The sequence below is a fragment of the Diceros bicornis genome, chromosome 12, assembly GCF_020826845.1.
Source record: "Diceros bicornis minor isolate mBicDic1 chromosome 12, mDicBic1.mat.cur, whole genome shotgun sequence".
Lineage (NCBI taxonomy): Eukaryota > Metazoa > Chordata > Mammalia > Perissodactyla > Rhinocerotidae > Diceros > Diceros bicornis.
In genome coordinates this window covers 39,589,743-39,617,074 of record NC_080751.1, presented here as the reverse complement: position 1 = coordinate 39,617,074, position 27,332 = coordinate 39,589,743, and the positions used below count along the sequence as shown (strand labels likewise).

Here is a 27,332-nt window from a genome sequence, read left to right as displayed (position 1 = left end):
TCATGAACTCCACTCCGCTTTCAAGATCAAAGTAAAATGTTGGTTTGGAGGCGGATCTAGGAGTGTAAAACTGCACATACACAGAACTGTACATACACGAACTGAGATAGAGAAAAAATGTAAAACAACAGCTCAAAATATGGCATTATTTCTTCTATTTCTAAAGGTTATCAAAAACACACATAAAATCCCCAAGTTCATCAATTGTTACATTAATACTGAACATATTGTTGTTTAATTTACATTTTAGGTTCTGTTACAGCAAATACACTAATCTAAACAGAACATCTGTTTTAGTTATAATACATTGTATCTTTGGCAAGAACTTGTAATATAACTAACAAAAACAATCAAGAATCTTTATTGGATCTGGCAACAAAAGCAGATTTGTAACCAAAAACCTTAAGATGAGAAATGACCATCACTGGGCTCTCGGCCAGTTCTAATCTAAGTCAATAAACAAAGATCTGCAAGAGGGGCTACAGTTAAGGGGGGGTTGAGGTAACTCCTGCAGATATTTAAATTGGACTTAGGGACACAGAAACACATGGGTTACAAAACCCGTAAAACATATTTTATTTTGATCAAAAACTGTCAAACTGAATCCAAATCCAAATAGTGTTTTAAAACCAAACACACACACACACACACACACACACACACACACACACCCATAATTATTCATTCCTTATGCCTTCTTTCCAACATACCTCACTGAAATTGTCTATTTAAATATATATTTTTAAAATATTCTGGCCATTTCAGCAAAATGAATATAAATTATATTGGCTGTAAAACAGTTTTATTTTTAAATTTACTTAGTGCCACAAACATCCCAGAAAGGAATCCTTATAAACAAGAGTCTAGGCACAGAAATGGAGAGAGGAGTATCAATAGGGGAAAGGCAAGAAAATCCTAGAATATCACAGCATTTCCTCAAGCCATCACTGTAGAAAGAAATGAGACAAATACCTTATCACCTTAAGTTGTCATTAAGCATAATAATCAAACTAATATTCAAAAAACAATTTCAGCTGTCCTAAGTTCCAAAGCTAATTCATGGCCTTCATCACCACTAGAAATTGCAGATAGAGGAGACAGGATGTTTAAATACAAAGAAACTGATTTTATATTCCACATATAAAATAGAAATTACTGCAGTGGTCAGAAATAAACAACCACCACAATGACTTTTCCTCTATATAAACAATTTTAACTTTAAAACATTATGAACTTTACATAGCTATATACATCTTAAGTTGTATAGCTAAGCTTATTGATTTGTTAGAGAGTAAGTTTCTTTAAACCAAAGTAAAAGAAATAGGTCCAGGTGGTTCAGGGCATGGAAGACCCACTGTACATTATTCTGATAGAATCTTCAATGGTTAAAGTTCAAGGAAAGCTTAGAAATCATCCCATCAAAACTCTACCAAGGGGCCAGCCTGGTGGCATAGTGGTTAAGTTCACGTGCTCCGCCTCAGCAGCCCGGGGTTTGCAGGCTTGGATCCCAGGCGCAGACCTATGCACCACTTACCAAGCCACGCTGTGGCAGGTGTCCCACATATAAAGTGGAGGAGGATGGGCATGGATGCTAGCCCAGGGCCAATCTTCCCCAGCAAAAAGAGAGAGAGAGAGAGAGAGAGAAAGAGAGAGAGAGAGGAGGATTGGCAACAGATGTTAGCTTAGGGCTAATCCTCCTCACCAAAAACAAAAAAAAAAAACCTCTAAGGAAAATTCCTTCTAGAATCACAAAAGTTATCTATCTCTGTTACAGTTCAACTTGTTAGATTAGGTCCACAATCTTAAATTTTTCAAAAACTTTGCTGATTCTGATTCTAATATACCTTAATGCTCACAAATTACAAAAGCAAGCCTCCAAACCCTGACAAAAGCGATTAAAATGTTAACTAATATACAGTGTCTATGGCATGCCACTAGAGTCCTCACACCAGACATCAATGCATCAGCTAATCAACATCCTTTTGGGAACCACATAACCAAATCTCCATTTCTCTAGTTTCTCCATAAGAGTACCAAGAGACTATCAAAAGCTGTGCTGAGAGCCAGATGTGTCTACCACTCTAGTTTTCCTAACAGAAAATGAAATGGGATAAGAAGAAAATGTTTCATTTATAAGAAACTCATGCTGACTTCCAGTGGTTATTGTTCTACTGTCCCTTGCTAAGTGCACATAAACCATCCTTTCATAATTTAATCCCGATCAAGATCAACTTAACAGTCATTTGCATAACCTATCTTATTTCCCTCTTGGAACGTCAAAATAACACCTGCCCATCTCCAAGTTTCCACCATTTCTCAATAATTACCAACAGTGGTACCAAAACTATATTCTCAAGTCCACCCAGAACTCCAGCAATGGTTTCATCTGGGCCACAAGATAAGACAAGAAACAGAAGCTCTCTTACTATCACCTTATTTTAATTACTTTCCAGTTTTCTTTTGTTGATGTTTATCCTATCTTTTCAGCCCCCAAATCATTCTATCTCACAAATTAAAAGAGGAGTTGAGCAATTCTACTTTCTCATAGCCAATGGTTAGGATGACGACATTATCTACAAGTAGTAGGATCTCTTTTCAAACTCTTTTTCCTAAGATAATCATGATAAGCCTTTTATGCTATACTTAGCACTCAGGGAGAGGCAGGGATTCAGGCCTTAAGCTTTAGTCTTCCAGTACTATATTTGGCACATCAGAGACTCTTCTCTTACACACATTGTTGGTTATTTACACTTTTTTTTCAGCTTTGTATATGTCCTTGTAAAATCCACACTTGACCAAAAGTTCATAGCCAATACAGACAAACTGATTTACTTTTAGTTCCCAATCTTTCCCTGGTGGCAAAGCCCCTGGAAGTCAATGTGCTCTATTCACAACATGATGGAATATGTGTATTTTAAACAATACGATGAAATATACTAGAGCTAAATCAAATACTAGATACCAGCAGACATAAAAAAATTAAGAAAAATGTATGAGTGTAAAATAAAAATCGATCCAAACTTGGTTTAGCAAAGAACTTTTCTTGTGTAATGTAATTCACAGCCTTCTTCTAGAAAAAAAATAAGCATTCTTAATAGAACGCTTAAGCCATTTTCTGATATGCTTTCATGGGTATCAATGAAATAGCAAACAAGCCACCCAAACTTCTTTGTTTTTCTTCTAATGTAATTATCTTACATTCTTTTTTTTCTATAAAATTTCGTTACCAAGAGTGCATCTCTAAATTGGCCTACTAGAAGCCTTTTCCCTTGCAACAAGGTTACAATAAAACTTTGAAATGTGTTAAAAAGTATTTGGAAAGTGTTCTTCGACATGAGGAATTTTGTTTTGTTTATTGAGGTCATAATAGTTTATAACATTGTGAAATTTCAGTTGTACATTATTATTTGTCAGTCACCATATATATGCGCCCCTTTACCCCTTATGCACACCCCCAACCCCCTTCCCCTCTGGTAACCACTAATCGGTTCTCTTTGTCCATGTGTTAGTTTATCTTCCACATATGAGTGAAATCATATGGTGTTTGTCTTTCTCTGTCTGGCTTATTTCACATAACAGAATACCCTCAAGGTCCATCCATGTTGTTGCAAATGGGATGATTCTGTCTTTTTTTAATGGCTGAGTAGTATTCCATTATATATACATACATCTTCTTTATCCAATCATCAGTCAATCGGCACTTGGTTGCTTCCACATCTTGGCTATTGTGAATAATGCTGCGGTGAACATAGGGGAGCATAAGTCTCTTTGAATTATTGATTTCAAGTTCTTTGGATAAATACTCAATAGTGGGATAGCTGGGTTGTATGGTATTTTGATTTTTATTTTTTTGAGAAATCTCCATACTGTTTTCCATAGTCGCTACACCAGTTTGCATTCCTACCAGCAGTGTATAAGGGTTCCCCTTTCTCCACACCCTCTCCAACATTTGTTATTTTTTGTCTTGATTATAGCCATTCGAACGGGTATAAAGTGATATCTCCGTGTAGTTTTGATTTGCATTTCCCTGATGATTAGTGATGTTGAACACCTTTTCATGTGCCTATTGGCCATCTGTATATCTTGTTTGGAAAAATGTCTGTTCATATCCTCTGCCCATTTTTTGATTGGGTTGTTTTTTTGTTGTTGAGTTGTGTGAGTGCTTTATATATTTTGGAGATTAACCCCTTGTTGGATATATGATTTGCAAATATTTTCTCCCAGTTGGTGGGTTGTCTTTTCATTTTGTTCCTGGTTTCCTTTGCCTTGCAGAAGCTCTTTAGTCTGATGAAGTCCCATTTGTTTATTTTTTCTTTTGTTTCCCTTGCCCAAGTAGACATGCTACTCAAAAAGATCCTTCTAAGACCAACGTCAAAGAGTGTACTGCCTATATTTTCTTCTAGGAGTTTTATGGTTTCACGCCTTACCTTCAAGTTTTTAATCCATTTGAGTTAACTTTTGTGTACAGCGAAAGATAGCAGTCTACTTTCATTCTTTTGCATGTGGCTGTCCAGTTTTCCCAATACCATTTATTGAAGAGACTTTCCTTTCTCTATTTTATGTTCTTAGCTCCTTTGTTGAAGATTAGCTGTCCGTAGATGTGGGGTTTTACTTCTGGGCTTTCAATTCTGTTCCGTTGACCTGTGTGTCTGTTTTTGTACCAGTACCGTGCTGTTTTGATTACTACCACTTTGTAGTATGTTTTGAAGTCAGGGATTGTGATGCCTCCTGACATGAGGAATTTTAATTGAGAAAATTCTATCCATTAATTTAACTTTTTCCAGAGAATGTGAAAGGATTGTGGTTTGTAATTTCACTAGTAGAGCACATTACTCCAGCTCACATATCCCAGTGTGTTGAGAGCTACTGCCCTGTTTTCTTTCTTTAAGGGATATTTAGCAATTTTATAAGGTAATCTGAATTGTATTTCTAAGAGCTTCCCAACTTCTCACTAGAGACTTCTACAATCTTTTCTCTTAACTTTGCATTTTTAAAAGTTCAAAATGGGATTTCATATAGCAATGTTTCTCAAACTTTTCTGATCATCATTGACAGTGAGAAATATACATTATATCACAACCCAATACATAATACATATATGTAACCAAAACAAATATCCATGAAACAATACTTAGCCTTACTACATGGGATGCGTTCTATTTTCTATTTAATTTTTTTTTTAAATGCTAGTTGGGACCCACTACATTGATTTCATCTTCCACCAATGGTTGCAACCTACAATTTGAAACACATGGCTCCAGAGAGCTCATATGACATGGAAAAATGAGAATGATGAGGACATGAATCTGGATGATAAGGACAAATAAGGACACAAATTCATCACACTTTACTTCAGCCTGGATGGTTTGATTAAAATACATCTCATATACCATACTACACGAATAGAATTCCTATCACTAACAGATAGAGATAAGACTATTTGTTGTATCTATAGATACTTAAAAATGGCACTCCTTGTCACTCTCTATCCACTTACCTTGCTTTTAATTCTCTCTATAGAATTTATCATTAATTGACATAGTATATATAAACACACACACATTCACCTTTTTGCCCCTAGAATAAAAGCTTCAAGAAGGCAAGTACTTTGTCTTGTTCCCTGTTCTTACTCCTAGCACATAGTTCTGTAGGTGCCACATAATTTGGGTGCTAACAATACTTTAGTGATTGTATGAAAGCACGTGTAATGGGATTTTTTTTTGGCTAAAGCTCCAAAGGCCTGCTTTGCCAACATTAGCAATCACCCAACTTTGTCCTATAAAATGAGTGTATGTTTGAGGAGAGGGACAGCAGGGAGTTGAGTTAGGAGAGAAAATTTCTTTAAGAAGGTTGTAGAATGCTGTGGCATTTCTCCTGCTGCCCCACCATCTCATGGGGAAGAGTGTTCCACTCACCATGCCAAATGACAGGGGCTTCACTGAGACCAATATGTGACAATGACATAAGAAAGAGACCAGATACAAACACAAGCATAGGAGAGAGAGAGAATAAAAAAGAGGAAAGAGCTGTACTAAGGATGAGTTGCTGATCCTCCTTTGAGAGTAGGCAAGGATGTATGAACCAATGGGTCTGCTGGATGAGTATGAGGCAGCTTCAAAGAGATTCTGTCTAAGAGGACTGAGTAACAGTGTGACCCAGACAAGAGCAGCCCGCCTGATGCCCGGTCTGGAGAAGAAAAGTCATAACCGGTCAACCAGAGACGATATCTGCCAAATCACAGGAATGCTGGTTCAAGGATCCCGGTGGGGAATATCTCAGAAAACAAAAACAAAAGTTCTTCAAAAACACCCCACGACAAAATGAATCAGCAATTGCAGGGTTCTATCTTCAGACTGCAACTGTCCTCACTTCCTAAGACTATGTTCCTTTTCCCTATTCTCAGCTCTGAGGACTCAACTGAGAGGGATCAGAACATTCAGTTAATGAGACGGAGAGTAAGAGAATAACAAGGAGAGAAAGAGAGAGGAAGCTAATCATGGCCCCTGTCCACCCTTATAGTAAAGTAGTTTCCCAGAGTGAAACAGACCTGCCAGGGAACTTCATTTACATTGTTTGAAGCTTTGATTATCACACTAGAGAAGATATTTCAACTGCTGAAATGAGACTGTTCTAATGACTAAAAGGGACTGAAAAGGCTGAGACTTATCCACTATTTCAACCAGGAATAAAAATAACTACTCCAAACATGAGTTGAATAAGGAGTGGGATAGTAAATAAAAAGTTGTTTTCTTCTTGCACCTTATTGAGTCTATCTCATCCAATTAAACATTTACATGTGATAAATGCTTGTAAAATAAAGTAAAATAACTAAATAAGTTAAATAACTCAAGTAAAATAACTAAAATAAAATACATAGAAATATTAATACCATTCTCTGAGTGGTGAGATTACAAATGATTTTTATTTTCCTCTTTGTATTTTCCTGGATTTTTCAAAATCTCTCTTTTGGGTATACTTCAAAAAAAAAAAAAATTAAATTGCCAGATAACAAAGGTTGTGTCACACACGTTTTATAGCCATTCAGACTCAGAGGAAACAAATAAAAGAAACATGTAATTCTTAATTCAAAAGTGTAAATTGAGATGATTAAAAATTATTATCTTCTTGGGGCCGGCCCGGTGGCACAAGCTTAAGTGCGCGCACTCCGCTGTGGCGGCCCGGGTTTCGCCAGTTCGGATCCTAGGCGCCCACCGACGCACTGCTTGTCAGGCCATGCTATGGCGGCGTCCCATATAAAATGGAGGAAGATGGGCATGGATGTTAGCCCAGGGCCAGTCTTCCTCAGCAAAAAGAGGAGGATTGGCAGATATTAGCTCAGGGCTGATCTTCCGCCCAAAAAAAAAAAAAAATTATTATCTTCTAATTTTCCCTTATGGTCTATGTCTTTGATGTCTGAAAATACCAAACTTTAAATTAGAAGTAGATTAAAAACAGAAAATCAAGTAATGACCTTGTTTCCCAGTACAATGGAAGATTAGCTACTTGGATCAACATTTTACTGACAACAACTAAAAATCCTAGATATAAATAAAAATAAATTTAAGAAGATATAAAATTTAATCTTCTTAAATGCATCAATGAGTTGGCAAGAAAGAAATACTCAAGCTAAAAACAAATGAAGTAAATGTGGGAACTTTGATTTCTAAAGCTGACTTTCAACTGCAAACATCTGCTGAATCAGACGAATTTTATTTTCTATCTTCATGGCCTCACAGAGCTTCACAGAACTAGAGGACTTTTAAGACAAAACCCAGGGTCCATCTAAGATGGGTGTTAATAAGAGATTCCCCCAACTATCCTCACATACATAAGCTGATTTCCCAAAGGGTTAAACCCTCTGTATAAGGGTCAAAGAGAAATAAACTGACTATACTCTACCTCCAGGATATTGCAATGAAAATGGACTATCTCAAACCTTGTCACATGGAGAATCTCTGATGAAAATATGGAATCATACGCCATCTCTCTAGTTTGCAGCCTAAATTCACACTACCTGGAGAAGCCAGAAGAAAACTCAAGCCTAGAATTTAATTTAAGTGATCCCAAACTGATAGCGTCTATAGGAGCCTAGCAGAAGCAAAAGCATATCTTCTTTGAAGTAACTTACAATCAATCCAGGCCTCCATGAATTCCCACAGATAAAGTTCCATGAAAATAAGGATTTTCAGTAAAAATTAACTGAACGGAAAAGGAAACAAAACACCACAAAGCAGAACCAGTAGTTACAACAGAGAGCAGACACAGACTTGCAAGGATTTTAGATGTTAGAATTAGCACACAGACTGTAAAATAACAATGCTTACTATGGTTAAAGAAATGAAAGATAGGTTTGAAAATATATTCAGGAAAAATAAAAAACTGTAAGAATGATAAAGCAGATGAGAAAAAAATATAGAGCTTCCAGAAATGAAAAACATAACAAAAATGAAATGGATAGATGTCAATTCTCCACAAATTAAATTGTAGAGTCAACTCAATCCCAATCAAAATCCCAGCAGGTCCATTTGTAGAAGCTGAAAAGCTAATTCTAAGATTTATCTAAATACCTAGAATAGCCACAACAATTTTGAAAAAGAAGAACAAAACTGAAGGACTTACACTATATAATTTCATGGCTCATTAAGCTACACAGACCAACACTGGGTGGTATTAATTAAAGATACATATATTTGTGTGAAGACATATAGATCAATTAAACAGAATAGACAAGAAATAGGTCCACATGTATGTGGTCAGTTGATTTTCAACAAAGATATCAAAGCAATTCAATGCAAAAAGGAACAATCTTTCAAAAAATGGTGCTGGAATAATCCATAGCCTTATGCAAAAAAAAGAACTTCGTACCATATATAAAAATAAACTTTAAATGAATTATAGACCTAAATGAAAGAGTTAAAACTATAAAACTTCTAAAACAAAACATAGACAAAAATCATAGTGACCTTAATTTTTCCAAACATTACTTAACTAGGACACAAAAAAGCAAGAACTATACAAAATAACTGATAAGTTGAACTTCATCAAAATTAAAAATGTTGTCTTTTCAAAAGACCATGTTAAAAAAATGAAAAGGCAAGCTAGAGAGGATGAGAAAATGTTTACAAAACAAGTATCTGGCAAAGAACTTGTATTCAGAATAAATACAAAAGACTTATTCAAAAATAGGAAGAAAAACAATCCAACTTTTTCAAATGGGAAGATTTGGATAGATACTTCACCAAAGAAGATATATGTATGGCAAATAAGCAAATGAAGATGCTCAACATCATTAATTGCTAGAGAATGAAGATTAAAACCACAATGAGCTATTACTACACATCCACTAGGAGAGCTAAATTTAAAAGACTGACCATATCAAGCAGATTGACAAGGATATGGAGAAATCTCGACTCTGATGCACTGCTGGTGGGAATGTAAAATGGTACAACCACCTTGGAAAACAGTTTGGCATTTAATTAAGTTAAATATATACCTACCATACAACATAGCTATTCCACTCCTAGTTATTTTCCCAAGAGAAATGAAAGCATTTGTCCACGCAAAAACTTGTACCAGAATGCTCGTGAAGCTTTATTTGTAATAGCCAAAAATCGGCAACAATCCAAATGTCCAACAACAGGTGAATGAATAAACTAATTGTGATTTAGCCATACAATGGAATACTACTCAGTAAAAAAGAACAACCTATTGACATATGCAACATCATGGATGAATCTCAAAATGATTATGCTGAGTGAAAGAAGCTAGGAAATGAATATATACTGTATGATTCCAATTACATACAAGTCTAGAAAATGTAAACTAATCTATAGCTACAGAAAGCAAATCAGAGGTTGTCTGGGGGAGGCAGGGAACACAAGGAAATTTTGGCGGGTAATGGGTATGTTCATTATCTTGATTGTGGTGATAGTTTTATGGGAGTATACATATGTCAAAACTTATAAGATTGAAAACTTTAAATATATGCAGTTTATTATATATCAATTATCTCTCAATAAACCTGTGAAACTAACAAACAGGACTTCTAGAAGTGAAAAATATAACAACTGAAATAAAAACTTGAATGGATTGGTATGACAGCTAACGAAAAAGTTAGTGAACTAGAGAAAAGGCCTGAAGAAAGCCGCCCAGAGAGACAAGAGATGGAAAATGAAAAGAGAAAGGTTAAATGGCATGGAGGATAGAGTGAGAAGACTGAAAGAAACAAAAACAAACAAACAAAATATATACATACATGGAATTACAGAGGGAGAACAGAGATAATGGGACAGAGGCAATATTTGAAGAGGAATGGCTAAGATATTAAAGAACTAACAGATATCACCCTATAGGTTCAAGAATTCCAATAAATTATAAGTAGAATAAATAAATAAAGCAGTAGAAAAAGCTCCCTAACAGCAAAAAGGAACAATAAACAGTTTGATACTTCATTTTCTTATCAACATATCAAGGATCTTCAGACTGAATTGTCAAGGGTAAATTTGAAAGCAGAAATGCCCTTTCTCCTCAGTTCATTATAAATACCGTACTAAACATGCCTGCAAATAAATACTGAAATTGTAGTCTATAAGTCTGTACTAATAGGTTTAGAACTAAAGATACATGAAATACTGGAAAAAACCCAGTTGTCAAACAACAGGAGATGACTAAAATATGGTACAACCAAGCAACAGAATTAAGAAGAAAAAGAAGGGAGGGAAGTAAGAAGGAAAGGAAGGAAGGGGAAAGGGGGAAAACAGGAAAGGAGAAAGGGAAGAGGAAGGGAGGGGAGGGGAGGAAAAGGAAGGGAAGAAATCAGGAGGCTCTGCTGTTTATGAAATACCATAGTTGGTGAAAAAAGGCCTTAAGAAAGAGTGGGAAAAATCAGCGTCCATTATTTTTTCGAAACTACTCTCAGGTTATTTAACAGCCCTAGACTCTCTGTTATCTAAGCTAGTTAATGTTCTCTAGTTAATTTTTGGCTTCTTAGAGAATAAAGCTTCAAAGAGACCATATAAGTAACTGAGAGGATAATGAGGTTTCTGTGGCTTTACAAAGAAAAGTCAGAAGACTTAAAGAAAAGTTAGGAAAATAAAAACTCGAGAGAGACTTGCATTAAAAAAAAACAGAAACTTAATATTCTTGGACATATGAGAGGTTCATATTTTCTACAAAAACTAATATAATATTTTTAATATTTTTGACTCAAACAAGGCTAATACAAAACTCAAAAGCCATAAAGAAAGAGACAGATAAATCTGAGAAAATAAAATTTAAAATTCTATGTGAAACAAAGGTTAAATTAGAAACTCAAAATGGGGAAAACTATTTCCATAATTTGCAAAAATTATGACAAACAGATCAATCATTAATATATAAAGACATTTATAAATCATTATGAAAACCTCCAACAGAAAAAAGAAATGAGGAAAGGATACAAACAAGCTACCCACACATACAACAGAAAAGTCCAGAAATGGCCAATGAACATATAAAAATATATCTGACCTCATTAATAATAATAGCAAGCATATACCATGTGCTGTGCTAAGCACTTCACATATATTAACTCACTTAACCTTCACAATAATTCTATAAGATGAGTACTACTATCCCAATTTATGGATGATGAAACTGAAATACAGACAGGTTAAGTAATTTGCCCAAGATCACACAATTAGTTAATAAGCAGAGCTGCTGGGATTTCGACGACGCAATTAAAGCAAAAATGATAGAGCATACAGGAACAGCACTAAAACCCAAGGTCCCAGAGAAATGGGAGCAGAGACACTGCAACTACAAGGATAAATTGGCCCAGTCATTCTGAAGACAACATGGCAATGTATTTCAAAAGCCCTAAAAATATGCAGCTTTAAAGTTAATTTTCTTAAACAAGCAATAATTCACACAATTGAAGACAGTGGTTACGTGGGGTGGAGGCAATCCAAGGAAAAACTACACGAGGAGCCTAAAAGCTGGCAGCAAGGACCTTCACTTTACTCTTTTTTAAATTGTATGTAGGTTATGCATTCTTTGGTACATTTTGATACAATTCACAATAAAAAATGCTTTATTATCTTCCTTTTTTATCTGGACTTTTATCTGTACTAGTGATATAAATGTTTTTAGATAAAAACATTATAACATTCCCTAATTAGCCAACATATTGAGAAGAGGGAGAAATGGACTGTGGAAATAATCCCAGTAACAGATTGGGTTTGGTATTTAAGCATTTTTCAATTAGCAGCAGTAAAGTACCTCTTTACACCTATACTCCACTTCTTGGAATGCTTTCTAAGAAATAAAGGTATGTGCAAAGATCTAAGCACAAGGACATTCACTTTCGTTTTGTTGATAACGGTGACAATTACAAAAAGCCAGCTGTCAAATAAGGAAAGACCAACGTGGGGGAAAGGTTATAAAACACGTACAGTGTGAGTTTCTCTCACATATACACGTAAGAAAAATCTAGAAATATGCTCTTAAATATAAATAACAATTTAGGTAATGGAAAATTCTATCAAATTATCTGTATTTTCCAATCAATCTACAATAATAAATATTATTAATATCTTTAAAGAAACAATTTTTTTTTTTAATTTTAAGGCAAAATATTTCCATTAGCTTCACCATTAGCCATTTTTCACAAATGAGTTAACCTTTGAGGGTCAACCTATTCCCTGCAATTAAGTTAGACTCTGAAAGGTACATCAACTTATCTCAAGCAACAAAGTTATGATTCCTTAAATTATATTTTCCTTCTATTAAATGGTTGGTACCATACTGGAATGAAAGAAGAGAGAAGTCCAATGTGGACTTCACAGGTGTCTAGCACCAACCCTATTTTCCTAATAGGATCTGGCCATCCGCCTGTCCTTCAATGGCCAAGCCCCTTGGTATACATCTAACCTCAAAAACTACAACCCCAACCCTGCAATGAAGCTCCCCATCCCTTTTTTCATTATTTCATCACACACCACACCTTCTTAGTTCATTCTAGTTTCTAATTCTTTTACTATCCTAACGAAAGAAGTAATTAGGAACAAAATTAATTTTCTTTTCTTTTGTTTTCTCTATTTGCCTCGTCAAAGTCATTTGTATATTGCAGCTTACAGAGTAGAAACATTAAGCACAGGGTCTGAAATAAAAGCACAAAATTTTCTTTTCCATTTTCTGCTCTCAGATTCTAAGTGATCTCATGTATCTGTGATTCTCCAGAATGCACATAATGCTGTGATTTCTAGCAACGTTTCCACTATCAGCATAAATCTTACCAATCATAGTTTGAAATATAACAGCAAATATTAAAGATTACTTTTAATTCTTTCACAGTACACTAAATAAATATATAACACTAACCATGCAATATTCTTATTTCAGAAATCATCATTTATCTTTGCCAAATATAAGTTTATAATCTGCCAAATGCAAATTTCTGTATCGATGAAAAAATAGAGAAAACAGTAAGTCATAGATTTACCAAAGCATTAAGCAGAGGGGAAATTTTCCATAATTGTTGCATGTAGTAATTCTGGTCAGTAGTCTTGAAAAGACTTATCTGATTAAAAATAGTTTTACCTTTAATATATAAAAATTCAAATTAGTAAATATTTATTGATATGGACCTATAAGTAAAGAAATACGCTTAATGTGAAGGAGGTAGAGATAAATAAAACACGGCCCCCTGATTTAAGAAGGTTTCAATGTAAGAGAAATCAGATGCATTGCATATAAATACAAATGTCTCCTAAGGAGCTTGCTAGTTCTACATTTCAAAGAAGTTTACCATTGCTACACAAAAGAAAACATTATTTTTCACAAAAGAAAAAACAGGAGTAAAAAAAGCAGAAAATAATCATGTGACAATTTAACATGAATGGAAACAAATATTCAAAAATTAAAATGAGTGCCTACTATGTGCCAGAGAATTGAAAATAGCAAATTATTGTAGCACATTCTTTAAAAAAATGACACATGTAACATTGTAAAATTTCGTTTCACAAACACTTCCAACTTTAAACATGTATGACTAACCAAGCCTTAGCATAGTTACATTCTACAACTTAATTCCAGTTGGTTTTTTTTTCCTCCTTCGGTAATTAGGATTTGAAGCTTTGGATGACTTTCCCCATAATATGTAGAAATATCAGAGTTTGTAAGGTATATTAAAAGCAGGGAGAAAAATGGATAAGAAGGAAGTTGGATGGATGGATCAGGCTGCATGGGGTTTACAGGTTAGGAGATAAGTAACGGCGTATGTTAACCTACGCCAGGTACGCCAAGGCAAAAAGTGTTAGAAGGAATAAATAAGAGGGAATATGCTGGTGGATGTGTCAAGATGTTTTTCTGGATGAGTAGCTGACAGAATTATAGGAATGAATATCAGATTATCTGTTCAGGAGGTGCTAAAAATGACTGCCAGAGAAAGCATGGAAATTTCAACCTAAATGTAGTTCGCAATGTAACTTCAAAGCATTAGATGATAAAATATGGTTTCTTCACAAAGGCATGCTGAATTGGCAAAATGATAACAAAATGAAATCAACCAGCTAATTTCCCTAAAGCACTCACTGTCAATTCTGATTAGGTATTTGCCCCTTTAAGGACTTCAAAAGCACATAATAAGCATTAGCAAATAGATTCCAACAGTACATTAAAAAGAGTAATACACTATGTTCAAATCAGAACTGTAAAGATGTTTCAATCGTAGGAAATGTACTACTATAATTCAGCACATTGATAAATCAAAAGAGGAAAAAACCCACATGATTACAGCAAAATTCCAAAAAAGCATAAATGTTGTCACTCATTCTTGACTTTTTAAACAATAAAACAGGAATCAGTATTTTTAAAACACTCATAAATAAAGACTAATCACTCAAAACGATCTTTTAAAAATATACAAAAGCCAGTATCATACTTAAGGGAGACACTAGCAGCATTCTAATAAAAGTAAAGGAGGAAAAAAAAAATGTTCACTATCATCATTATTCTTTAACAGCTTTTCAAAGATACTGCACGACAGCATTAAACAAGAGATTCTTCTTTTATACCTTCAAAAGGTATAAAACTTGAAAAGAAGTTGATAAATTCATCTTTTCAGATGATATGACCATATACCTAGAAACCCAAGAGAATCAACTTAACTCTATTATAAACAATGAAAGAATTCTGCACTATGAGTGGGGAACAAAATTAACATAAAAACCAGTGTTCCTTTATACAGACAAAATATAATTGGGTAAAGTAATTCTTAATAGAAACACAAAAAGAGATAAACACAAAACAAAGTTTTAATATTTAATATACAAGATAATTATGAAGAAAATTTCAAAATGATACCGAAAGCAAAAGCATTGCCCATTTTAAGGATGAAGGAAAGTGAAGCTCAGAGAGGCAGAGTTACTCTCCCAAACTTGCAAAACTAATAAACGGTGACAACAAAAGATGAACCCAGACTTGTCTGCCTCTAAAGCTTATCCTCTTTCTACAATACACTGCTGAAAGTTCAGTAAAGGGATACCCAATAAGCAAATTCAGATGAAACTCAGGAAGCCTTCACTATTTAATATTTTTAATGATTTGAAAGTTCTATTTATAATCACTATAAATGTACCCAAGATATTTATATCAAATTAATGTGAACAAGTTAAAAAGAAATCAAAGAAGTTGCCTGAAATAAACTGAATCAGCTATGTCAGATCCTTGGATTAGGTTCTCAAAAGGACCGGGTGCATGTGCAGTTCCCGGAATAGGGAACATCCACTGTATCCCCCAGACCAACTTGAATGAGAAGAGGAGAGGGAAAAATGCTGAGCCGGACTTTTCAATTTGGTCCTTTCCCGAGCCATGATCTTATGGCTTCTATAGTTTGTCCGTGACCTTCTCAGCCCCTCTGGTTACCCTGCATTTGTTCTCCCGACATCTGGATTATACGCTCGGCACATGGACTACTACACTAAATACAAGGTCCCTTTTTCTGGTCTATCTAAATTGATCCTAGAACGCTTCTTCCTGTATTGGGTTTTGTGTTTTGTTTTGTTTTGTTGATCCTGTCAGTCACATACTCATCAGTTTACTATACTTACTTATTAGATTTCTCAAAAAGCAGTGATGGCTGTTGTGTGCTCTCCCCTAGATATCAGCCATTATAAGTATCTTCTCTCCTATAATTAAACCTTTTAGGACTTAATATTCTACTGTAATTTGGAAAAGGTAAGCATGGCTATTTGAGGTCCAAAGGGAAAGTGAGGAAACAATGGTGAATGAAAGCAGAACAACCAAATATCTAGAAGCAAGACTAGAAATGGGTTATGCTAATCTTCAGCTATTCAGAAGTTAACTGTACACCTATATAAAAAGAAAGCTTGTGATGACGAGACAAATAAGAAAGGAACATCAGAAATGTTTTAATTTCTAATACTTACCTTGGCTCTCAGTTCTGAAGGCAAATGATTCATAGGTATCAAAACATTGGGAGAAGAAGGCTAAGTTATCCACAGTCTATAGCTGCTAGCCTGGTACACCATCCTACTTACTAGTCAGTAGTTAACTAGCGCCCTCACAATGTACAGCCTGGAAAATCCCATGAAACCAAGTAAGCCCTAACTTGCTGCTTCTGCGACAGGTTTCAGGATACTGAAACTCAGATTTCTCCAAAAGATAGACAGTTTCCATTGCCCTGCAAAGGTCTTGTGAACAACAAGAGGTGGTTTGGGGGCAAACAAGATGTATATCTTAAAAAGAGAAGGGAGAATTCACCACAGAAGGAACTTTAGAAATTCCTTTGCCTCTCAAAGAAAACAAACATTCCTAACATCCTTACCAGTAAACAACATCCAGTGGTGCAAAGTAATTTTTCATTATCAGGTCAGCAAAGTAAGCTTCTGTTTCCCGGCAGGCAGTTCCATTTCCAATCACCACTGTGCTGCAGCTTCAAGGGAAAAACAGGATGAGAAACTGAATGAGCTCAAGGCATAGTTCTAAATCAATCAAGAGAAAATGTACAGAATGCACAAATACTATTATACGATGCTCTTATTCGCTCATCTATCCAAGCAACTTCTCCACTGTTTCCCCAAGGGAGACCCAGACTTATGTAGAATAAAAGAGACTGCTCCTACATTTGGTATAGGAGGCAGTGGAAAAATATTTTAGTGTCACACAATCTTAAGAACAGTCAGCTTTCTTCCTATCCAGAAGGAACCAAATTTAGACACGGGTAAGTAAACTCTGGAACATTTTAAGCCAATAAAGACTTTATGACTGAATTATGTGATATGTTGTCAAATAATTTCTGAAGCTTCTAACTACTACCACATCCATCCTTCAGATCCATGAAAAAGAAAGAAAAAAAAGAAGGATGGAAAGAAGAGAAGGAGGGAGGGAGGGGGGAAGGAAGGAAGGAAGGGAAAGAGAGAAAGCTCAAATAGAAGAATTAAATGCTCACTTTCGCTTATATTACCACCTTTGTTTAGTGAAGGTGGCAGAGGAAGGGAGCAGCATTCCTCCGGAGTCTCCAAATGTAGAGTTCTCCAGAAATTTGCCCCAGCATTGTTTGACATGATTCCTTCTCTCTCACCAAGGCACTTCCCTTAATCCCTCCCTCCAAATTACAGGCTTCAAAGGTATCTCTGATGGGCTGAGTCACTGAAGTACTCAAAAGGTTACTTATTTTCATACTTGAAATTCAGCAAAAGCCTCTTTATTTTCTCTGCCTCTCGAAAGCCTTGTCCACAATGCAAGTAAACCACGTCAGTATGAAGTATTTGACCTTAGAAAAAACGTGAAAAGAATAATCCACTTTGTAAAAAGTTACAAAACATAACACACAAAGCAAGCTGTTAACACAAAAGAGAACTTTTAAAAAGGAGTCTGAGTATTCATATACATTAAATTAGGTTCCCCCAAGCACTCTGAAATTTTGTCACTTCCAAAGTTACAAGGACTCTATTTTGCTACACAAAACCATTATTAACTAGAAAATACGCTATGATACCTAAAAGAGAAATGGTTTTTAATAATATCTAACATCAATAATAGTAAAAGCTAACATTTACTGAATATTTACTATACATCAGACAATATTGTGATACTATTGTATTTCTTCTTTTGAGTTGTAGATATGTGAATTTCTTTACATTGGGTAATCCTTTCAGCTGCATGTTTAGGTATTGTGAGCTTTTCTGTATATTATATTTCAGCTAAAAATATATTTAAAAATTTGAGGACAACTACCTAAAGAACAGAAATAATGTGCTAAGTGACCAACTTAGGAAGTTAGAAAAAGAACAACAAGGGCCGCCAGGTGGCGCAAGTGGTTAAGTGCATGCACTCCGCTGCGGTGGCCCAGGGTTTGCCGGTTCGGATCCCGGGCACGCACCAACGCACCACTTGTCAAACCATGCTGTGGTGGCGTCCCATATAAAGTAGAGGAAGATGGGCATGGATGTTAGCCCAGGGCCAGTCTTCCTCAGCAAAAAGAGGAGGATTGGCAGATGTTAGCTCAGGGCCGATCTTCCTCACAAAAAAAAAAAAAAGACAAAGAACAACAGAATAACCTCAAAGAAAGAGGATGGAAGGAAATGATAAAGTTAAAAGCAGAAATTAATGAAAAAACACATAACACAGAGGATCAATGAAGTTTAAAGTTAAAAATCACTTACTAAGAAAAAAAACATACTTTTAGCAATACCAATCAAGAAAAAGAAAGGATAGAAAACACAAATAAATTATATTAGAAATGAAAAGAGGATATAACTAGAGATTCAGCACAGATTAAAAAGATACAGAGAGACTATTACAAACAACTTTATGTTCATTTAGATTAAATGATGGATAAATTCTTGGAAAAGTCTTATTAAAAGAGACTGAATATAGAAACATATATGTGTGTGTGTGTATAAAAATTTTAAAAGAATCATCCTATAAGCAATATAAATACAGTAAAGGATAAAAGCCATATGATATCTCAATAGAGGCAGGAAAAAACACTGATAAAATATACTTCCCATTTACTGTAAAAATGTGTAGCATAAAAAGAGATAGAGCAACTAGGACAGCAAAATCAAAAACCCATGAGTGTATCTATAACAAAGTATCTCCACAAAACCCAAAAGATGAGCAGGTGGGACAATGCACTGACAACCACCAAGACCTACATGCATCAGCATTTCTGTAGCAAGAAGCAGAGAGAAGCAATGGACCATCTCGTGGAACTGAAAACAGAAGAATCTCCAAAATGCCAAAAGGTATTTCCCTGGAAATCACAACAGGTTTGAGAACAGGAGCTAAAACTGGGAAGATCTTGGCCTACTCTAATTTACAGGTCAGTACAAAGGTTGCCCAGTAATTCAGAGAGGATTCGAAAACTCTGATCTCTGTGAACTCTTGAAACTGACAAGTAGAATATCCTTTTCAAGACAAAAATCACACACTGAGGAGAAAAGGTAAAAAGGTAAAAAGAGGGAAAGCAACAGGGAAGCAAATTCCAGAAAGTATAAGACTATCTCTCTATCCACATAGAGATACAGGGTTCTTTTTTCAATAATTTGGAAAAAATACAAGTGATAGTTCAAGAGATATACAGCTAGAAAACCCTTCCTGACCCAGCCTTTCATGATAAAAGTTGAGGAAAAGTAATTTTATGTAACTAAGCAACAGAAAAGAATCACAGTCAAATTCCATATAGAATGGTTATTTTTTAAAAAAGGAAATAAAAAAGACTTCTGTATAATATCCTTACAGAAAGATCTGTCCACAGAGAAAAACTGTATAAGAACAAACTACAAAAAAAAGATTATATAAAATGAGAATAACATAAATCAGAATTAGAAAACCTGAGAAATGAGATGAGAGAACTCAGTAATGAATTAGACAGGAAAGAAAAAGTTATTTCAGAAATAAAAACCTAAACCAAAAGAAACACAAAAATAATAAATTTAATAGTAAATGCCTTAGGAGAAATAGAAGGTAAAAATGAGAAAAATTTAAAAGATAAAAAAAAAAAATTAAAAGATGAAGAAGCTCACCATAGAACTGTAATCTATTTTTTATAAGTATCAAATGAAAATTCTAAAACTTAAAAACCTAATAACTTAAATAAAGAACTCAGTGGATGGATTTAATAGCAGATTAGACAAAGTAGAATAGAGGATTAACTAACCTAAAGACAATCAGTAGAAAATAAAACAAAAGAATGACAAATAGAAAAGAGAGGAAGTTGAAATGTCTAATATACAAGTAATTGGAATTCCAGAAAGAGATGCGAGAAGCTCTACAAACCTTGAGCAGAATGCAAGCCAAAAAAAATACACATACACAGAGCTAACCACGTCATAAAAAAACTTTCGAAAACCACGAGAAAATCTTAGCAACCTTCACAAGAGCAATAAAAGATTTTTGGCTGACTAACTATCAACAGAAACTGTAGTAGCCAAAAAAAACCAGAATGACATCTTTAAAGTACTGAAAGTAACTGCCAATCTTGCATTTTACACCCAGCAAAAATATTCTTCAAAACTAAAAGTAAATCAGAAACTTTTCCAGACAAACAAAAACTGAGATGATTTGTCACCAGCTGACCCACACTAAAAGTAACAGCCTAGACTTTCAGGCCAAAAGAAAATGATCTCAAATGGAAACAGAAATGCAGAAAGAAATGAAGTGCAATAGAAAGGGTAAATATATGAGTAAATATGAAAAAAAATATTCACTGGACAAAACAAAAATGTCTTGTGGTATTTAAAATATATACAGAAAATAAAATGTATCACTTACAAATGCATCATAATAAATAGAAGTTGACGGGAGATAAGTAGAGTTATTAAAGTCTGAGCCTACTTAATCCTCCATATCTCCATTGTGACAGAGAAGGGCATAAATGATGGTAATACGTTCAGGGTTTAGGTCAACAAATAATACATATGAAGTTTGATTCTCTGATTCTCATATCCCCATATGTGATAAAACCATTTTCTAAGCCTCGAAAATTACCATTATTTCCAAATTTTCATGAAATATATGAAGTGAAACTTATGAGCAACCAAACAACTTTTATATGAAAAGCTGAAAGATATGCTTACTAGTAGGAGAAATTATAGCTAATTTGCAACCATGCTTGTAACCAGGATCCACTCCCATCAAGGTGCGCCCTGGAACAGGGCTTGTTAAAAGGAGCTGACGAAGGTTTCGTCCAAACATCATTACTGATTCCTTCTCTGCATCTGATGTTAGTTTGGCTCTTTAGAAACAGAAAAAGAAAAGAAAAAGTACTTAGTTTTTCATTCACCCAAAATTTCTTCCAGAAGAAGAACAGAATTCATCTTTTACAGTTATTCCTCTCAGGAGTATTTATTATAAAATAAGAGGAAAAAAGTCATATATAAAATTAAATTGAATCTATTTTTGCTAATCACAGTAATACATGATACCCCAAACAATTCTGAAGCAAACCTGATCAGTTTGTCATACCTATATTCCTTCTCTATCTGCTCTCTTTTACATATAAAATTCATATGTATAAATATCTGTGTATACGAGAGAGACAGGGTATATAAAGATTTGGACAACACATGGGATGTAAAGTAAAGTTTATCATTTGATTAAAAATATAAACACAAAACTAGAGTGATAAACTATTAAATCATAAATAGCTTCCTCCACCAATACTTACTTTTACACCTTCACCTATTCATATCTCAATGTCATCTTCTCACTTTATTCCATTCCCCCACTTCTACTCCGCACCTTGTCATTCTCACAGTGATGTAACACGACCACAGATACCAATAACCAGTCCAGAACCATGCATCCTATAAATAACTTCCAAGTTTTATCCAGAGAAGTTATTAAAAGTCTAATTTTAAAACTTTCTCTAGGATAAAAATATATGTCTATAACGGAACTAAAGGTATTTGGAAACTAAATTTTATACTATTCATCTACTTAACAAAAGCTCTTAACACATTATCTCCTGAAATTCATAAGAATTTATAAAAAGTATGTCTTCTCTATTAGACCAGGTAAAAAAAATGCATGTCATGGCCACAAGAAAACTGATAGTACAAAAGCAATTCAAAGCACATTTCATACCAGTGTTGAGGTAGAACTACCTATATATCTGAAGGTACACACAGCTAACTACTTTGCTTCTCTGACTTAATTCAGTTTCTTACTCTCATCTCCTCTAACATTTAATTGTCATTCTCCTTGCATTCAGCCACACAACATGAAAAATATCATTATAAGTATTTCTAAACCTTCATTTTTAACTTTATTTACTGAGCAGCATTTGTTGTCAGTCTTATATAAGGTACCATGATCAGTATGAGAGAGAAAAAGCTGAAAAGACAAAGATCCCTGCCCTGAACACCACTGTCTAGTGGAAGAAACAGACAAGTATAAAACAATGATAAGTGCTGTGCTAATGGGAACACATGGGAGGGATACTAAATTAGGAAAACTTTCTAAGAGATGTCTTCTCAGGCGAATCAAGAAAGATAAGCAATAGAGTTAAGCAAACAAAGGGGAGAGTAGATGGAGGGCACAGAGAAAATACTCCAGGCAATGGAAGCAGCATATGTAAAGGCTCATGGCTCATTATAGAAAAAGCAAGTAATTTCATATGCTAAAGTAAAGAAGAAATACCAAGACATAAGGCTGTAAAGGCAAGAAGAAACCAGATCACAAATGGTCTGCATATTCTTCTTAAGAGCTTAGATTTAATCCTGGAGACAAAGAAGATCCACTGAAGGATTTTAAGTAGCAGAGCATGAAATAATCAGATGGGAATTTTAGGATAGCAATGTGAAATATGTACTGAAAAATACAAGACAGAGATTATCTATGACCCTAGAATAGTGATCCAAAGAAATGATGATATCCTGAACTAAGACAGTAACCACAGAAATCAAGAGGAGGCAAAATTCAAGATGCAATAAAATGGTAAAATAAGACAATGGTAAAATGGTAAATGGTAAAATAAGATGGTAAAATAGACAGCACTTGGTAACCAACAATGTATAATTGATGAAAGAGAGACGAGTGAAAAATAACACATGGAGGAATGATCATGACAGTCAAGGAAATAAGAAATGCAGAAGTAGGCTATGTATTGTACATAGTCAACTAAATAAAATGGCTGCAAAACAACATAGTCTGTATGATCTCTTTACATACACACACATGATGGAGAAAAGTCTGGTTAACAACAGTTATCTCCAGGCAGTGAAATTATGTGGTTTTTTCCTTTGTATTTTGCTGATTCTTTCAGTTTTTCTACATTAGGACAGATTTCTTTTTAATTAGAGAATTAAAGTTATTTTCTTTAAACAAAAAACCAACATCAGTTGGGAGTTTTCCACCTCAATTGCTGTTCAGGTAATTACAAGTATTTCTATCAAGAGACACATCTGTAGACAATGTCTGCAAATCAACTTATGGACTGAAATAAGATATATTTTTTTTAACCACAGGCATTTTAGAAAAAGAGAAGGAAAGTGCTCTTGCTTGCCCACTGCTAATGGAAGTCAGAGAAAGATTATACATTAAACAACACCACACCAAACTGCTTACATTAAACCTCAATGAAATTATTCCACAGGCAGTGAAGCTACTCAAATCAAATATATGCAAAAATGTCAAAAGCGTCAATGGATATTATATGCAACATGAGAAAACAAGAAAAAATATACAAAAAGAAATGAAATTGTAAATAATTTTTTTTCCTTAAGAATCCCTTATTTATAAATTTTATGCCCAGCACTCAAAATCAAGAGATGCTACTTCACACAGACTTGAAATGAAATAGGATTCCAAAAGAAACAATATTTTTAAGCGATGTCTGGGCTAAAAAGGATGAATCAAGAGAATGAACGACTGATAAAAAGAAGTTGGACAAAGGAGCTATGTGTCCTTTTTAATAGTGCCTCCTCACTCCCTGCTCTAAACACCTCCAAAATCAATGGCCAAGTCTAGTAAAAGAAAAATAGACAAATATTATAAAGGCTGCTACAAATTCTAGTGAGACTGAAGAGATGGCTGGAAATCTACAGTTCCCCGGTAACCCTTGCTGAAACCTATAACTAAGTGAGACTAAAGAAAATCTGTAGCACATAGGAAGGAATGTAGGAGGGAATGGTTGGTTTCTAAAGACTGACTACTAAGACAAAGGCTACAGAGAAGCTGGAAGAGGGTTTTCGCCTCTCAACATTTCTTTCCATCTCCTCCCCTAAAAACAACTCTGCACCTCACCTCTTTTGCAGTTCTTCTTTGTAACTCTTAGTCCTTCTGCTAGTCCATTTAAATCGTCACTTTAATAATCCCCTAATATTTGTTCATCATTGCTGATAACTGTTCATCCAAACAACTCTCATTTGGAGTTAAAAACATATATATTAGCTTGCTACTATTCATAGTAATAAATTCATCATGTATTCCACTGATTTCCTTATGCTTTTTTTTGGCTCTCTTACCTCTAAAAACTGCTTCCAACTAACTTCTCCATTAACTTCTTAGTTGTTTCTCCCAAGCCAAATCTGTCATCAACAAAACCATTTGTTTGGCTTGGTTGTCAAATTGCAAGACTGGTATCGCAGAACTGGAAGGGGTACATATTAAGTAGTCAAGATTTCAAAAGCATATCATAATTAAGAGCTATGGTTTGTGATCTATGCATGTGAATGCCTCTACAGATTGAAATCTAGGCTTAAATTTAGGACTTTGTGATTCTGACTCAGTTCTTTGGATTGGTTAATCAATCAACAAATATTTCCTACACACTTTAATGGGCCTTTACCATACACAATAATAAACAGTACACAAAATTAAATAACACAAGATGCATACCTGAACTCTCTACAGAGGAGAGGATAAATAAGGCGTTTAAAGGAATCATCCAGTGAACTGTATAAGATCTTCATTAACTCTGGCCTTGCAAAGCCTCGTGGTCTCCACCTGCAAAAAAGAAAAGCCTATACTAAAATTGATGCAACAATAATAAGACCATGAAATGGCTCCTGAAAGAGGGGAGAAGAAGTGAAACAGAATGGGGGAAAAACTTTATTGAAGCCAAAGTAACATAATCTGTGAGGAGAGACTGTGATGTCTGGAAATTATTACTATGACATCTGGAATTCTTATTTTTAAAAACCTGGTAACCATGGTCACAAATAAAACTAAGGGAGGAAAAAGCTTTCCTATTCTGGGAAGAGTCTCCAAAGCATTATTAATAATGGTCAAAATATTAAGATATAAGAAAGTCACCAAAAAATTACTAAAGCACTGCTATGGACTGAATTATGTCCCCTAAAATTAATATGTTGAAGCCCTAACCACCAATGAGATGGTATTTGGAGATGGGGCCTTTGGGAGATAATTAGGTTTAGATGAAGTCATGAGTATAGGGCCCTCATGATGGGATTAGAGCCCTTAGAGGAAGAGATATCAGAGAGCTCTCATGCTCGCTCGCTCTCTCTCTCTCTCTCTCACCCCTCACGCGGTAAGGACATAGTGAGAAGGCAGCTGTGTGTCTGCAAGCCAAGAAGAGGGTTCTCTCACCAGGAACCAAATCAGCCTGCACCTTGACCTTAAACCTCACAGCCTCCAGAACTGAGAGAAAACAAATTTCTGTTGTTTATTTATCTTAAGTAAGCCACCCCGTCTATGGTATTCTGTTACGGCAGCCGAAGCTAAGACAAGCAATGTATCCTTCTTTTTCCATTTCTTTATCTCCTCCTGAGAGGTAAAGAAGGTTGAGCAAAGGAGAAACTCTGTTGTAACCTGTGCCTCTTGCCATTCTTGAGCAGAACTTACTCTATTCCTCAAGTTGTACTGCTCCACCAGGCAGTATACCTACCAGGCAGATTATTAGTGGACACTGGAGAAAGAACAGTAAGAGAAAAAGGCAAGCTAAAAAGGACAAATTGGCCCTACCCCTTCTGTGTTTTCATCCATCTACAGCATCTCTGCTCTTGCCCTTCAGTGGCTCTTGAATAGAAACCAGTAATAAAACATTAAGTAATAAACCTTAGGGACACTGTCATCTCCCGTGATCAAATACTGGGCAGAAGACACGAACAGACATTTTTTTCAAAGAAGATATACAGATGGCCGAAAGACACATGAAAAGATGTTCAACATCACTAATTATTAGGGAAATGCAAATCAAAACTACAACGAGATATCACCTTACACCTGTTAGAACGGCTATAATTACCAAGTCAAAAAAATAACAAATGAGGGAGAGGATGCGGAGAAAAGGGAAACCTCATACACTGCTGGTAGGAATGTAAACTGGTACAGCCCATATGGAAAACAGTATGGAGATTTCTCAAAAACTTGAAAACCCCGGATAAGAAATAACTAAATTTCAATGAACAAACATTTAAGCATTTATAATGTGATATACCAAATGTTACATAATAACTAATTGAATCCCTTCCACAGAAGGGTATTGAGTAGAATATAGTTTTGTTTTTTAATTTGAATAAAAGTGCTTTTAGGCAGGATATACATCCTTCCTTCAACCCAAATCCCTGTTACTCCCTACTGTCACCTTTACCTGAGGGCATGAGACATAGGGAGGAGTAGCATATGAATTAGAAACACATTATTATTATTAATTTGGGGAACACAATGTCAAGAAAGACGTCCCAGGGGCCAGCCCGGTGGCATAGTGGTTAAGTTCACGTGCTCTGCTTCTGCAGCCCAGGGTTTGCAGGTTCAGACCCCGGGCATGGACTGACACACTGCTTGTCAAGCCATGAGGTGGCAGTGTCCCATATAAAATAGAGGAGGATGGGCACAGATGTTAGCCCAGGGCCAATCTTCCTCAGCAAAAAGAGGAGGATTGGCAAGAGATGTTAGCTCAAGGCTAATCTTCCCCACAAAAAATAAATAAATAATAAAAAAAAGAAAGACGTCCCAGAAGAAACATCTGAGATAGGTTTTAAAAAATGAATTATGGTTTACCAAGCAAGACAAGGGAATAAAAGCATTCTGGGAAGAAATCATAGCATATGTAAAAACTCAGAGGCATGAAAGAGCATGATAAATTCAAGTGACTACAAGCAGATTAGTACTGCTTGGGCACAAAGTGGCAGGATCAGGTCAGGGGAAGATAAGGCTAGAGACTACAGCAGTGGCCAGATCATTAAGAGTCTTATACACCATGCTATGGAGCTTGGCCAGTTAGGAGAGCCAACGTAGTCCTGAGTCATGGGCCAATAGGCTAGGAAAATAATCCTCAGAGGCAAGAAAGCCCTAATGGAGTGGTTTTTTTAATGTATGTATCTGATACCGGCTGGGGGGTCGTTCCCTTTAAAGCCAAATCA

General features: G+C 35.2%; 1 protein-coding gene across 3 annotated transcripts in view; it reads right to left on the bottom strand.

Annotated features, from left to right (window-relative positions):
• The window catches only part of SRBD1 (S1 RNA binding domain 1), a 214,165-nt gene that overhangs the window by 133,607 nt on the left and 53,226 nt on the right, over positions 1–27,332 (bottom strand). For all 3 annotated transcript variants that reach the window (XM_058551313.1, XM_058551314.1, XM_058551315.1), the window contains exons 11-14: positions 24,847–24,954; positions 21,084–21,241; positions 17,683–17,773; positions 16,826–16,933 (exon numbers count right to left, since the gene is read on the bottom strand). In XM_058551313.1, the coding sequence (XP_058407296.1) occupies positions 16,826–16,933; positions 17,683–17,773; positions 21,084–21,241; positions 24,847–24,954 (465 nt within the window). The remainder of the gene's footprint in view (positions 1–16,825; positions 16,934–17,682; positions 17,774–21,083; positions 21,242–24,846; positions 24,955–27,332) is intronic.